Below are 14521 nucleotides of genomic sequence, written 5' to 3'. Positions count from 1 at the left end.
CAGCATTCACAGCACAGGGCAGCAGGAGGCAGGGGGACAGGGAAGACACAGCATGGGCAGCTTCCAAAAAAGTTGTATATATCTATATATATAAAAGGAAAGAGGACTTTGTCTCAATTCAGGCTTCAGAAACACAAAACCAGAACCAGATCAGTAGAACCTCAAGCCTCCAGAAGCACAACCAGCCAACACTTAACATATTCACTCTGTCTTTAAAAGAAACCTTTAGACAAAATCTATAAGGTAGTTGACTATCTCATAATGGGCTTAGAGAAGGCTGGCAGCAGGGAAAAGTACTGTCACATTGATCTGGTTTGTCATCTAACATCTAAAACTGTAAATTGTTACACCTAGAAGTTCTATTGAAATACAAAAGGTTTCCAGTTGAAACTTCACCTTAAATGATTCAGAGCTTGTCTCAGTTATGAAAGCCTTATTGGCACTTTTTCTTCAAGGGTGGAGTACAGCTGCCAGCTCTTGCAAAATTCCCTTTCAATCAACACTTTATCAACTTGCACACACCATTTATTTTTGTATGCTGACATGTAGTTACTCATGTGCCTGAATACAATTTTACATGTTCTTGTGCAGTGCAATATTTGGAGCTTGGCTTTCAAGTGACTGTGTTTGTCAGCAGCTCCAGGCTTGTTTCAGTCAAGTGTTGCAAAGGCACTAAAACTAACAAACATAAGAATTGTTAAACACAAAGTTTGCTTCCAAGGGTGTTTTCAATCACTGCACAGAAATATCAGTGGCATCACAATTGCAGGTGAGCTCCTGCTGGTTAGGAAACTCCTGCTTACCCTGAGAGGGAGTTCGGGGCTGATCATTGCTGAGTAACTAAATGCTGACACTTTCAGCTTTAGAAAACTGTTCCTCTGAAAAGCAAGATGGAAAGCTAAACTCCTATGGACTCAGGTCCAGGGCCTTCTCAGATTGCTGCAGATGTCCCCACCCAGTGCTGCTCAGGGAGCCCCAAGGGGCACACACAGCCTGGCATCACCAGACACCCAAACTCTGCCTCCCTTCAGAGGTGCCACCTACCCCTGAGTCAGCACTTATCACTGTCACATGCCAAAGGCTCCCACACCTGCCCCAACAAAGTCCTTGCTGGCCAGCTCATATTTACATTGCATAAATTAAAGTTTTATAGGCTATGAAGAGGTGTGGCCTGAGGAAAAAACACAGAAAAGGAGATTTCCAGGCATGCTGAATAGCAAACTGAAACAGTAAGTATTTTTTCCAGGTCTCTGCCCTTGAAATTCCACACCAAAATAAAGATTTCAAACTTGAAGCAGTACAAAAAGTAAAAAACAAACAAACAGAAATAAAGTGAGCTTTCACCTCTTGAGCTGAGATGTGCAGTAAATTTAAAGTACATTTGGGGACTGTGTGAAGCTGTTTCTCATCTCTGCACTTCCTGGCTGAAATTGCAAGAGTCACAGGCATGAAAGCCTTGCCTGTGCAGTTTCAAGAGTGTTTACTTCAAATTGCTGGAGAAGAGAAGCGAAGACACCAGGGGACCTTCATTACTGACTCAGCACCTTTCTCAGAGGTTTCATGCAGTTATTTCCTCCATCTGTTCACAAAGGTAAAGCTAAAGCCTGCATATATACCCTGAATCCTCAGAGGCAAGGCCCCATGGAAGCACAACATGCTGCTTTAGGCTGCCAAAGCATCTGGATGCAAAACCAGTCAGCATTTCCCACAGCCATCCACCTGAACAGGAAAGCACAAGCAGCTGGCTCTGGGGACCCAGGGCTGGAGAAGACATTCCAGGGTTCCAAGTCCACTCCTCTGCTGCTGCTGAAATAAACTTTATAATTTTTCTTTCTGCCCTTCACCCTTCTAGAGCTATTTCACAACCTTTGGCTTCAACTGAAATTATTCATGACTGCCTTATGCATGTTTCTTCTTGTGACTGTAGTTTTATTTTAAGAAGCTCCTTCCTTCCCATGGTTTTTGCAGCCAGCCCCATTCTCTCTCCAACTTCATTTTGCTAGGGATTTATCTAAGCTTTCAGTCTCTGCTCAGAAAATAGTGTGTTCTTTAATCATCCCTGGCCCTGCTCCAATTTGAAATTATCTTTCTCAAAAGGGGGTGACTGGCTCTGCATAAACTATTACAGATAAGATGGCAGGAACTCTTCGTAAACACCATTAATGCTGCTTTAATTTTTAAGGGAAGAAACTCCCATGATTCATCCTGACCAACATTGTCATTTCCCACTTGCAGCAGAAACTTAACAGGTTTAAGTGGGAAACAGCCCAAAAAGTACCACCCTCAGCACCCTCATTCTCCAGAGCCACTTCTCCTGGCCAGTGGTGTCACCCTCCATGTCACCATCATCCCTGCCAAGCATGTTCCCAGCATATCCATGTGCTTTGTCCCAGGTTCTTGAAAAAGTCATTGCTGGTCCACTCTCTCTCCCTGAGAGCTTCGCTAACAACCTCTCCTCATCCTGAGCACCCCTTTAAAGGGGAACTACTCCTGCCTTTCCCTTGGGGCTCTCCTTTGATACCAGCCCCTTTCCCCAGATGGATAAGAGCCTTCTGCAGGACATGCCTGGGTCCTGCAATTATCCCTTCATGCTCCTCCCAGCCCTCCACTCACAGCTGTTGTCTGACACTATCAGGCTGCCTGGATTTTTACCGTCATCTAACACAGTTCTTAGCCACACATCATCATCATGCATTCAGAAGCATTTCTTCAAAAGTCCATCACCAAAAACCTCCAATTCAGTTAAAAGCACAGCTCTGTGCCACTGACACCTTGGTGTTTCCCTTGCAGCTGAGACAAACGTCACATCCATGACCAAGGCATCTGAGGCCAGGCTGGACAGGGCTTGGAGCAGCCTGGTCTGGTGAAGGTGCCCCTGCCCACAGCAGGAGGGATGGAAACAGGTGATTTTTAAGGTGCCTTCCAAGCCAAGCCATTGTATGATTTTATGACTGTTAGACCAGCAGCAGCAGCACTGTGAGTGCCACTCCCTGCTCACCTGCAGAGACCCTCCCAGCTGAACATGCCACAGCATTAACACATGGCCTGCAAGGACATTTTTAGCCATTTCACAGTTACATACAATTCATGTTTTAAAAATACAGATTGTTGCAAGCCCATGCATTTAAAACAGTTTCCCCTTTTCAGTATAAAGTGCAGCTCCACAACTCAGTAAGTGAAAAATAATAATAATTATCATAATATCAGATGCTTGAATATTCTAATTAAGTCAGACTAGGTCTGGCTAATACTCAGATGAACTCCTTGCAAGGAAAAGACAAAGCAAATCTACAGAAATGCATGTAAAGAGCTCCAAAGGCTCATTTTTTTGAGCAATATGCAAATCCAGAAGGCAGTGAATACCAATTTTCATCTTCTGTGGCATGTTTCCAGAAGCTGTAGGTGTACTCCTGGCTAAAACCCAGCTCTAGTTATACTGTGTCCACCTACTTCTAAATTTCATCTGCAAGATATTTTTCATGTTCTCTTTATAAAATGTACTGACTAAAGTTATTGGCACAAAGCAACTGATGTATTCTGTCCAAGACCAGGTGTATTTGAAGTGTATGACTCAATTCAAGTTCTTTTTATTATTTCTTATCATATTATTTGGTCAAAAGACAAAATATTATTAACCAGAATTGACTGGATCACGGAGAAGCTTTACTGTAAATAGATAAACTTGGATATCATATTTAAGTTTTTACCAAGATTCAGTTTCTTAAATCAGTGTAGATTGATAGTAAAACCTCCAGGCTCTGGCACCTAGCAGAGGTGCTCCCTACCTCCTTTCTCTGTTCTAAAATGGTTTTATTTGGGCAGCAATGTCTGATCAATACCTAGATGAGCAATGGCAGTGACAAAACAGCTAGTCCTGGCCTGAAGTGCCTGGTTATCTCCTGTTTTTTCAGTGCTACAATGGAAATGCATTATTCTGGATACCTCAAACCCATGCTGAAGCAATGCTGAAGTCAGTTAAATTGTGAATGCTCTCTATTAATAAAAATCAATGCTTTCAAGTCTTAGCCTTCAACAGACCATCTGATCTTTCCCCCCTCAAGTGACTGCAGAAACACCCTGCTTATTCCACTGCAGCCTGCACATCTCTTTACTATCAGGTTTATAGTAACTTCAACCAAGTCAGAAATATATGAAATTACACAGAAAAAATGAGAATAAGAGAAAGATTTCCTAAAGTGATGAAAAGCAATCCTTGAAATACTATGATGCACTGGGAAGTGTTTTCCCAACTATTCTGTGCAACCTATATCAAAAGCAGCTCAGTCAGTGATTGTGCTGAAAAAAAAGTCAGCCCAAGATGTGGCAGAGATGAAGAAACCCTGAGTCAGATGATGCCTCTCGCCTCCTCTCTCAGTATTGCAATGGTTTTTCCTCCTAAACATGAGCTGCACATGAATAGTGTTGGTGCTTCTTTGGTTTGAAGGGATTTCGTTCATTTGAAGGGCTGTTCTTGTTCTTAAATATTAAATTGCTATGGATACAGAATTAAAGTTGAAATTAATCATAGAAATACTTACAGACCAAACAATTATCATTCTTCTAGACACAGAGTGATCTATATTCCAGTAGGTAAATGGAAGGAAAGTGATATAAAAAATCTCTTCACCCAAAGCAGCTGAAAACTTGAATAAGTAGTAGTAGAAGTAGTTCTTCACAATATACTTCTGTGTGCAACCCTGGAAATGAGAGAATGTTATTGTTTTAGTGAAGTAGAAAAATATAACAAGCATTTGAAATATTATAACTGCTACAGTTTCCAGTCCTTAAACCAAACAGTTTGTTATAAGAAGTGTCAAGAAATGAAGTTCAGCTTTTGTACTAGAATGAAGACTGGAGAGATAGTGCAGCTACATTTCCTGCAGAGCAGAAATCCATTCAGACTAACTAAGGCAGCAGTCACGTGGACAAAGACTTTCAAGAGAAGGGATCAGCCTTTCCTCCAGGGTAATCAGGTGTGTTTCATAAAAGGTACTGACATGTAAGTTTGAAATTTCTACATCAGTAGACAAAGTCACCTGCTGCTTTCACTGGAAATGCATTTTGAGGTGAAAAACTTAAAATGCAATTACCGAACTACTTCATTTAAAAATTGCCTCATTATAGTCCCTGAAATTTGCTGCCAGGTGCTGCTGACAACAGCCCTCAACACTGATTTTTCCCAGGTGCCTCCAGCCCTGTGCAGGATCTCACAGGATCACCCCACACTGAGGTGCCACAGCTGGAAGATTCAGCTCCTGCCTGGGACTGGGCTCAGCAAGCACAGCTGCAGAGCAGGGCCAGGGCAACAAACGGCTCTGAGTGGGCAGAGAGAAGAGCTGCACCTGTCACCAGCAGATTTTCACTCCAACATTTTAAGTAACAACCACAAGGTTGTCTTTTTCAGCATTACCAGTAGATACATTGCAAACAGCAACACTTTAGCGCTTCATTTATTCACTTTACTCTGCATGAAATTTCATTTGGTGTCTGGATTTGGTAGCTAGATTATTTCATTAGATGTACCCCACCTAACATGTTTCTCTCTTCCAAAAGTTGACACCCAGCCCTCCAGAGCTGGGAAGCCACACAACAGCATACATTGCTTAGGCCATGACTTTGGCCACTCGTTGAATGTGTCTAGAAAAGGTTTGCTGCTGCTGCCATTTGGGACTAGGACACCACAAAGAAGCCTCACACTCTTAGCAGGAGCAACAGGCAAGTGAATCACATTTTGTAGGTACACCTGTCACTTCAGGAAATAAGGAGATAGACAGATAGACAAATAGGAGTTTTTGATTCAGGAGAGGAGCTAAGGAGCCAATCTAGTCTCACTCCATCCTCCCCAAAAAATTAAAAATATGCACGTTGGCTGTGTAAATACAAGACAAAAGAACTTCCTAAAGATGGGAACTGAGAAGGCACCATGAAGGTCTCAGCACAGACACACTAAGTTAAGAGAGCTTTGACTCACCAAATAGGAAAACTTATGCTTGGAGCTGGCTGTGTAACTAGTTTACTAAAGAGAAACTCTCACCCTATATGCAAGCGAGAAAACATAAAAATTGTCTAAGGAGTCTGGACATGCACTTGTGACTCACTGCAAAAGCCATTAGAAGCTCCAGTCTCTTCATCTGCTTTTAATGCAGAGATGAGGCAAACTGCACGGAGATGACAAAAGCAAGATGGAAAGAACTTGCATCCATTCAAGTACCATAAAAACCCCACAACTTAAATTGATTTTTGCACCAATGAACAGAAAAGATGAGTCAACATTTTTGGAAGTGCCAGGATCAGAGGAGTGTTCCCCCATCTCTCAGTCACAGAGGCCACAGATGAGTTACTGGCATCACTTCAGGGTAACAGCCCTATGCTGTGTCTGGCTGTGTGACAGAGCAATCAGTCTAAGTGTCTCAAGTCTCATCTGCCACTTAGAAAACACCCCCAGTGCAATCAGCAGCTCTAATGCTTCTGTCTGAGATCCTGGAACTGAATTTGGTGACACTTAACCTGGCCCCACAGAAAGCCCTCTGCTGGCACCACTAACTCCTCACTTAAGCATTAATCTCCAAGGTATTGGGAATTATGTGTGCTTTAGCTCAGAGAGGATCAGACACATCCCTAAGGTAATGCTTTTATACTTGCAACCTCATGGGATGAAGGATAAAGCCTTCTAATGCCAGTAACTGTTTTGTGGGGGAAAGTATATTTATCAGGTTCTAAAAGAAATGTGGAGCTAAAAAAATATTTCCAGGTCCAAGTCATTCCACATGATTCCATTCCAATTCTTAAAACCTTTCTTTTCTTTTCCTTCCATTCCTTTTCTATTAGAAATCACACACACATTTGGTTGGATTTTTAGCACCTTTTTTTTTTTAACTCCACACCAGCGCTTGTGACAGCCAATGTGTGGCAGGGGACAAACAGAGCCTGCCACAGCCACATGTCAGGCACTCAGAGTGCCACAGAATTGCTCCACTTGGTGCTTGGCAGTGCATGGTAATAAAGTGATGCTTGCATTTGTTGTGATCCCAAAGCACTGTAGGTACAGCGAGCCTCCTCCATGCACCTTCAGACTGCAGTTAGCTCACATTTACCATCTACACACACTGTTTCTGCAGAAAGCAGAGTGCAGTGCTTTGTGGAGTGCCTTCCCAGTGCAGAAAAATCCATTATTTGTGTTAACATCTCCTAACATTCCCAGAAATTCATTCAATCTCTAATTTTAAGTAACTCCTATCTTTAGACTTGGTTTTTCGTAATGTACTGCAGTGACCTGATGCCTTCCACAGTGCCTGAAGCCCTTTCAGCATATCATTCTTCCATCCATCTCCATTGCTACTCAGTCTGGATCAGAGAGGTCTTAATGGGCAGCAATTAAATCTGTAGATAAAGTCAGAATTTTTAGAGCATTTCTAAAGCAAGATGTAATAAGCCTCAACATTCACAGCCACAGAAACAGGTAATTTCACAAAAATGACCCTTCTCACCAACTGTAGAATGTCTGTTTTGGAAAACCTCAAGTGCTCAGGCTACAAGAAACTCTCATGGATGTATGAGTCTCATAAATAAACTACCCAGCTATTGGCACAGAAATGGCTCTTGCAGGTCATCCCACATTTGCAGTCTCAGCACAGGGGTGGGTCACCCACAGCAGGAGCTGCCACAGCACCCTGGAGCAGGGGAGCATCCCCAAACATTCCCCCAGGGCCAGCAGAGCAGGGCAAACCAACACCCTGGTGGCTCTGAGGATACAGTAGCACACAATGACACAGCATAGGAGGAATCCATCCTTTTAGAAATCATGTATAGATGTAGTGTTTAGCCTTCAAAGCTGAAGCAAAGGAACAGCAGCTGAGCCACTAACATAATAAATGTAAAAATATATTTTTGTACATTCCCAAAAATGTATTTTTTGGGAAAAAAAAAGTAACTGTGCAAAGATAGTATTCCTTGCAATTCCTCTGGGAGATTTCTTGTCAGAGAGCAAAACAGGCCCCAGCTTTTCCTGCCCTGTCTCTAGAGACAAGCTGTGCAGTATCAGACTTCTAAGGCTCAGAGTGTGACCCAGAGATCCCATTAACCAACACTCTGTTCTCAGCTCTCAATTACTGTGGATCTTTCAGAAGATGTACATGTTTAATTGAAGTTCTTGAAGTCCCTTACTCCCCTTCCAAGAATTGCCTTGCAAAAGATTAGGAGTTTCCCTCCCAAAGTCCCTAATTAACACATTACATACTTTTCACTTTAAGGTTTTTTAATGCACTAAGAAAAAGGGTTCTAAATTTAGAGAAGCCACCAAAATTCAAGCACAAAAGAAAAAAAACCCCAAAAATTCCAGTCTAGATGCTGCTGTACACAAAGACAATGTAAATCAGACAAATCAGCTCCACAGGGCTGTACTGTTTAGAGTAAAACCAGTGGGAAAAGCCTTCTGTACTGGAATATTCTGCATAAGCAGACAGTTTTACATCACTTTATGTTTATTAACTGTGCAAGTTAAAAAAGTAACCTATCAAGTCACAACAACAACAAAAAATTAGATAGTGGCAATTAGATTTTGGAAAATAAGAAAAAGCAAACCCCATGATTATCAAAAGCTTCAGCTCTTCCATCCAACAGCACAGCTGCAGTCAAACACATTGAGTTTTCTGAAGATCCAACAAGCAGCTAGAGGCAGCACCAACCCTGCAACCCATTGCTCCAGGAGGAAGGAAGGGGTGTCCAGGGACAGGGGCTGTGCCCCAGTGGAGATCCTGGTGTGGCCATGAGCCCCTGGCTGGGTGCACAGCACCCCTGGTAGGGTGAGGGAGCCAGCAAAGGAGCAGCAGAGTCATGGGAGGAACTGCAGGGATGTCAGGAGACACCAGGGGCAGGACAACAGCACACAGAGCCCACAAAGGACACACAAGGAGCCCCAAGGCATCAAAAATACACCTAACCAAACTCATACATATGTGCAGCTTCCCACTCTGTTTAAATGCTTTAAAACAAGGAATTAATTTTTTAGTCATGAAGCAGCCAGTTTTCAAGAGCTGTCCGGGTTTACAGGGTGTTGTTGTTGGAGGGACACCTAGAGCCAACCAAAACCTCAGAAATGTGGGGATGAAGACAAACAGAAATCACAAGAAAATCCTCCTTAAATGTCATAAAATCTTGTCCAGCTCTGCTGTTGCAGCAGGTCCTTGTTGAGCAGCACACAGAGGACACATCCAGCTCCCAGCTGTTGTGCAAGCAAAGGCAGCAGCAGGCACTCCTGGCCTAATGAGCAGGGATGTGGCCTGCAACCATCAGCTGATGCAGAAGCAAGACAACCATTGCATGAGACATAATGCTCAACCTTCAAGCCAGAGAGTCACAGCACTTTCAGTGGTCTCAGGTAAAGAACCAGTGGGCAGCCTAAAAATCAGGCAGAATGCTGGGAGCATTTCGGCAATTTCTTAACTCATTCCAAAAGGCATTAGATAAAATCCTCAGCAAGGTACAATAGCAGAGCAGTGCTGCACAGCCAGCAGCACCAGGGAGGGCTGGAAGCAGTCAGGCTGAAAGGGGCTGTGGTTTGCCAGACCAAAGGCTGGGACCACCCAAACAGTCACTGGGAAAGGTACATGAAAGTCTCTCACCAACACTGCCCCCCTGGGCACAATGCCCATCCCGTCACCACACATCAGTGTGTTCATCCAAAGTCTCCCTTCAGCCTGTAAAGGATGGCCAGCTGAGACAGATGCACACATCTGCACATCAAGCAGCACACTGAAGCTGGAATGGGTCCAGAACACAGTTAAAACACTTCAGTTTATGTGTGAAGATTTAATTTTTTAATCTTCATATTGTTTTCCTTCCACTCTGATTAGTAGTTGGGAGATGAGTGAATTACAGGTTTTATTTTTGTATCTTGCTCTAGAAGTAACATGATTAGCCTCCTTCCTTGGGAACACATGTAGAAGTAACAGAACCTGCCAAGTCATTTAAATATAAAGTAGAATAACATAAGACTAGTGTTGACAGAGCATTTGTTCAGGCAATTAATAGGAAGGATCAAAGAAGAGAAATTGATTATGTTGTCTTCCTTAAAGAAAGCTGTCCTAAAGAAACCAAAGTCTCTTTCAGATAGAAAGGGGAGTGGCTGCTCAGGAGGCTGAGATTGCCTGTGGAGGACCATACCTGCAGTCACTGGGAAGGACAGCCTCACATTTCCTGACAGACAGCCTAAACCAAGGCTGGTCCAGCTTGTCCACCAAGGATGGATGGCTTACACTCCCACCACTCTGGTGGAAGTTTGTCTAACCTGTCCTTACTGAACCAGAGCTGGAAACTCCACTGCTTGCTCCAGGCCATGTCCAAGGGCTTTGCTCTCCTGCCATCTAGCCTGAAACTCTTGCTGAAATTGAAACCTATGGCTATTTTCTTATCTACTGCAGACAAGGAACAAATTGCTTCCTTCCTGTGAAGGCTGGCACAGGAGAAGATTGTTACAAGCATTCAAAAATGACATAATTCCTTCACTCCCTAAACACCTGGCAATTCTTACAGGGGGTACTGAGCATTTTGCAGACACAGCACCTACCATGCCTGTCTTGAATTACAGAGCCCAAAGATCAGATGTGACACTTCAGCAATGCTGAAGGAACAGTCCTGCACAACGTCATTCATTTTGCAGGCAGTCACCATTTTCAGAGGTTTATCACCATTGAACCATGTCAAACCTGTGATTTCAAACAACTTTTCTTCCTCCATGAAATGTCTACCACATCTATTGTTCTAGTCTACAGCTGAGTCTACATCTGCTTCTTCAATAAGTATCTGCACCTGTTGAATAGAAGTCAATTTTCAACCATACCTTCAGCTTGACAAGACTATTTGACTTCTGTTCTCATCCTCCAGCCTATCTGCACCTTCTTCTAAGTTCACCTCACAGGCATCATGCCTCTCACAGCCACATTTCCATCTGGTGGTTTCCACATGGCTCTGAAACCTGTTCTGAAGAGACTCTCATCACTTTCCACCAAAAGGTGTCCATTGTGACATTCCAACTCACAGGCCATTTAACTTCTTATGTCCTTTCTTAGCAGAGGCCTGGAGAGCTGACATCCATGAATCAGAGAATCATAGTTTGGGTTGGAAGGGGACCTTTAAAGATCATCTAGCCAAACCTCAAACCTAGCAGCTCATATACTTGGGAGTTTTTGCTTGTTGCTATTGAAAAAGCAAGGCTGTCTGACCTCCCTCCACACAGTGGTGTCCTGGCATCAGAATTATGTTTCACCACTTTTCTTGCAGTATAATTTTGAGGATTTCCAATAGGTCTGCCTTCCACCATAATCTTCAGACTTTTGAGCACACACCTGAAGGCACCTTTCCAGCATGGAGGGTAACAGCTCTGCATTTATTTCCTTGCCCACTCTTTATGGAAAGCTGCTCCTCTCGTGGTCATTCCAGTTGCTGGAGTAACTTCCCAGGAGCCCAGCTCTGACACTTTTGTTACAAATCACTGATGTGTGCCTGCAGCACTTTTCTGCCAAGAAAGCTGCACAACAGCAGCACAAATAGGGCTGCACTTCTCCTGGATCAGCTCACCTCCTTCATCCCCTGAGCTCTGTTTTGCCAGGCAGAGGCTGGGCTCTTTCAGCTGCCCTGACAGATGTGGTAGGTGCACTTCAGCATCCTCCCACATTCCAACTGGCCAATTTGTGCAAGGTGGAAATAACAGGGCAACTGAGGCAGGCAGGGGAAGGACAGAAGGAAAAGGTTTCCTTCTTCCCTGTTTTACAGTGGAAGAACAGGTTTATTTAATTGCATTTTAATTTATGAGAATTAGACTGCAATTTTATGGGGTGCAACACAGAGCTTACACCTGGAAATGTCTGAGGAAGGTGTTTTAAGGATTAGGTAGCATCAGTGTCTGTGGACAGAGGGAGGAAAAGGCAAGTTAAGAAACAGAGGAAGCAAATTTTAGGCAGTTCAGAAAGGTGGAGATTCCAGCTTCAAAACAGATATCAGATTCCTCTGAAACTTACTGTACTTCATATTTCCAAAGGTACAGTGTTACTAAAACTGGTTTTGGGTAGAAGGATGTGCCACAACACAGCAGTTTTCCAGCAGCACAGCTTTAGAGGTCACCCTGCCCACACACCCACCCATCTCCCTCAAGCACCACCTCTTAGTTTTGACTTTCTGCCAAAACCAAATGAGTCAGAGTGTTACTAGGGCCTGCATGGCTGCTGGATACCCAAGGTGCTCTGCAGAGAGACTGAGGAGGAGGAGGAGGAATGGGAAGCCTGTCACTCACTTTTGCCCCAGCACACCAGGTGTGAAGATCCTCAAGAGAAGCTTCACTTAACCTAACCTAATCCAACCCAAGAGAACTTGCAGGAGTGGCCAATGACCATGGAGAACCAGGACTTCACTGTTAGATTTCTTTGCAGAGCAAAAAGCCTGTTCTCACATTCAGATTTTTTTTAGAAATTAACTTCAGCCTGGAATAGACACCTTAGATTAATCACTTTTTTCTACACAGCAGCATCATGATTCCAGTCAGCTAATTTTGCTCAAAGATTAGTTCCATGGCAGAGGTCTGCTCTGAGAGGCACAGAGCAGCAAGGCTTCTGGAACATAAACAGAGTAACACCATACCATTTTCAGCCAGCTAAACTATTTGTTTCAATCTCTTACAATCAGGCACCAGCGCAGGGTGAAGTGACATTTTTGCCAGCAGATATTTCCAAGATTGGAGTCAAAGAGCAGTTTCCTAAGGTAGTGCTGAGTATTTGGGTTAAATGCCATGCCATGTATGCAGGTACCTTGTCCCTGAGCTCCCAAAAGGCACAGAGCCCTGTAAGGAGGAAGGGATGTGTTCAATTGCAGCTGTGGAGAGGCACATGGGAGGAGAGCTCAGCAGCCTGCCCCTGGGAGGAGAGCTGCAGACCAGGTGTTCTTCATTCACTGCTGCCTCATTGTTAGCTGCACTTAGTGCAGGCCATGCTGATGTCAGCTCTCTTTCTCATGGAGCAACACACAAGGAGACCAAGCTGATGTTGCCAAGTGCTGCTTCAAGGCCTGGATCTCCTACCCCAGTGAAGGAGGGCAGCCCCCTGGCACTCCCCCAGCCAGCACAGCTTGGCACCAGCTGGTGGCACTTTTGGGCAGGTGCTTGCAAGCTTTAACACTTCAGTCAGTCCCAGTTCAAAACTCACCCTGGCACCTCACACCTGCAGGTGGCATAGGTGTCACTGCCCTTCCATAGGGACTCCCTTCTCCTCCCTAGACCTTTCTTTCAGTCTTTTGCTTGCTCTGCCCTTTGCTTCCTGGCACAGACCCTGGTGGGTGGGCTGTACATTTGTCAGGGAACAGGTTCCTCACTGCTAATGCCTCTGGGCCCTTTCCACTGCAAACAGCCAGGCTTTGCTCCTGTGGCATAACTGAGGTGTCTGACACTGACTCCTCCTGTAAAATAAAGCACCCCAACAGTCTCACTTGGCAAAGAAAATGATAATGGGGAACACTAAAGGCACTACACCTCATAAAGTGGTTGACTTAAGTAAGCAGCCACAATTCCATGCAGTGGAGCAAGCTGCAACGGGGATAAAAATGACCTGACCAGGGCTGATAGTGACCATTTCCTGTGTGCCAGAACCCACAGGCTCAGAGAACCCTATTAACAGTGGTTTGCAACTGCCAGCTGTCTTCAAAAGGAAGGATTAAACATGTTTTTTATTTTTATATCTAGTAATAAATATTCCAAAATTTAGTAATAAAATAAATAAATCAGCAATTTAGGTCCATATTAAAGCATTCACACTCCTCTACATCTAGACCAATAGCAGTTTACCTTGGGAAAGTAAGTTACAGGTGCTCACCAAACCAGACTGATATGAAAGCCTTTAAAGCAGGAAAGTGAAGAGACATTTTAAATAAAAAAATCATGGTTTAGACAACACTACCTGTACCCTCTAGACCACAGATTTACTTGCTATAGCAGTCATTAGTCATCTTCCACTGCCCAGATGACCCATACACATTCTCTGCAGAGCATAACAATGAGATAAATTGCAAGAACTGGCTGTCCAAAGGGATTTTCCAGAACACATTTTTTCTGGCTTCTTGTTTGTTAAATGCACTCCTGTTCTCCAGAGACCCAAACGAGAAAAACAACAGCAGATTAACTTTTATTATTCTGGTTGATATCTGAAGTAATGGCCCAAGACAGTCAGCAGAATTATAAAGCAGTGAGTGGCTCACCTCCAAGCACTGGAATTAATCCTGCGATCCTGACAGCTCCTCATTATGAGGTCCAGTGGCCTCCAAAAAGATGACTCAGGCTGTGAGCCATGAAGCACATCATCATCATCAGTGTAAGGAGCTGGGCTGCCAGCACAGCCCCTGCGCCAGCACCCACTCTCTCAGCACCACACAGGATATCCACTGCAATCAGCAAAGCTTCACAAACTCCTGTGAGCTCCAGGGGACTCTGCAGCAGGATCCTGAAGCTGAGATGGTAACAAACAGCACAGAGCTGTCTTTGCAG

The 14521-nt window shown here is 44.0% G+C and overlaps 1 protein-coding gene across 1 annotated transcript in view; it reads right to left on the bottom strand.

The window, feature by feature from the left end:
• Positions 1-14521, bottom strand: part of SGPP2 (sphingosine-1-phosphate phosphatase 2) — a 35133-nt gene that overhangs the window by 16405 nt on the left and 4207 nt on the right. Inside the window, exon 2 of the mRNA XM_036389248.2 lies at positions 4539-4697. Coding sequence (XP_036245141.1) covers positions 4539-4697 — 159 coding nt within the window. The remainder of the gene's footprint in view (positions 1-4538; positions 4698-14521) is intronic.

This window comes from Molothrus ater, chromosome 10 (genome assembly GCF_012460135.2).
Source record: "Molothrus ater isolate BHLD 08-10-18 breed brown headed cowbird chromosome 10, BPBGC_Mater_1.1, whole genome shotgun sequence".
Lineage (NCBI taxonomy): Eukaryota > Metazoa > Chordata > Aves > Passeriformes > Icteridae > Molothrus > Molothrus ater.
This window is presented reverse-complemented; position numbering and strand designations above follow the sequence as displayed.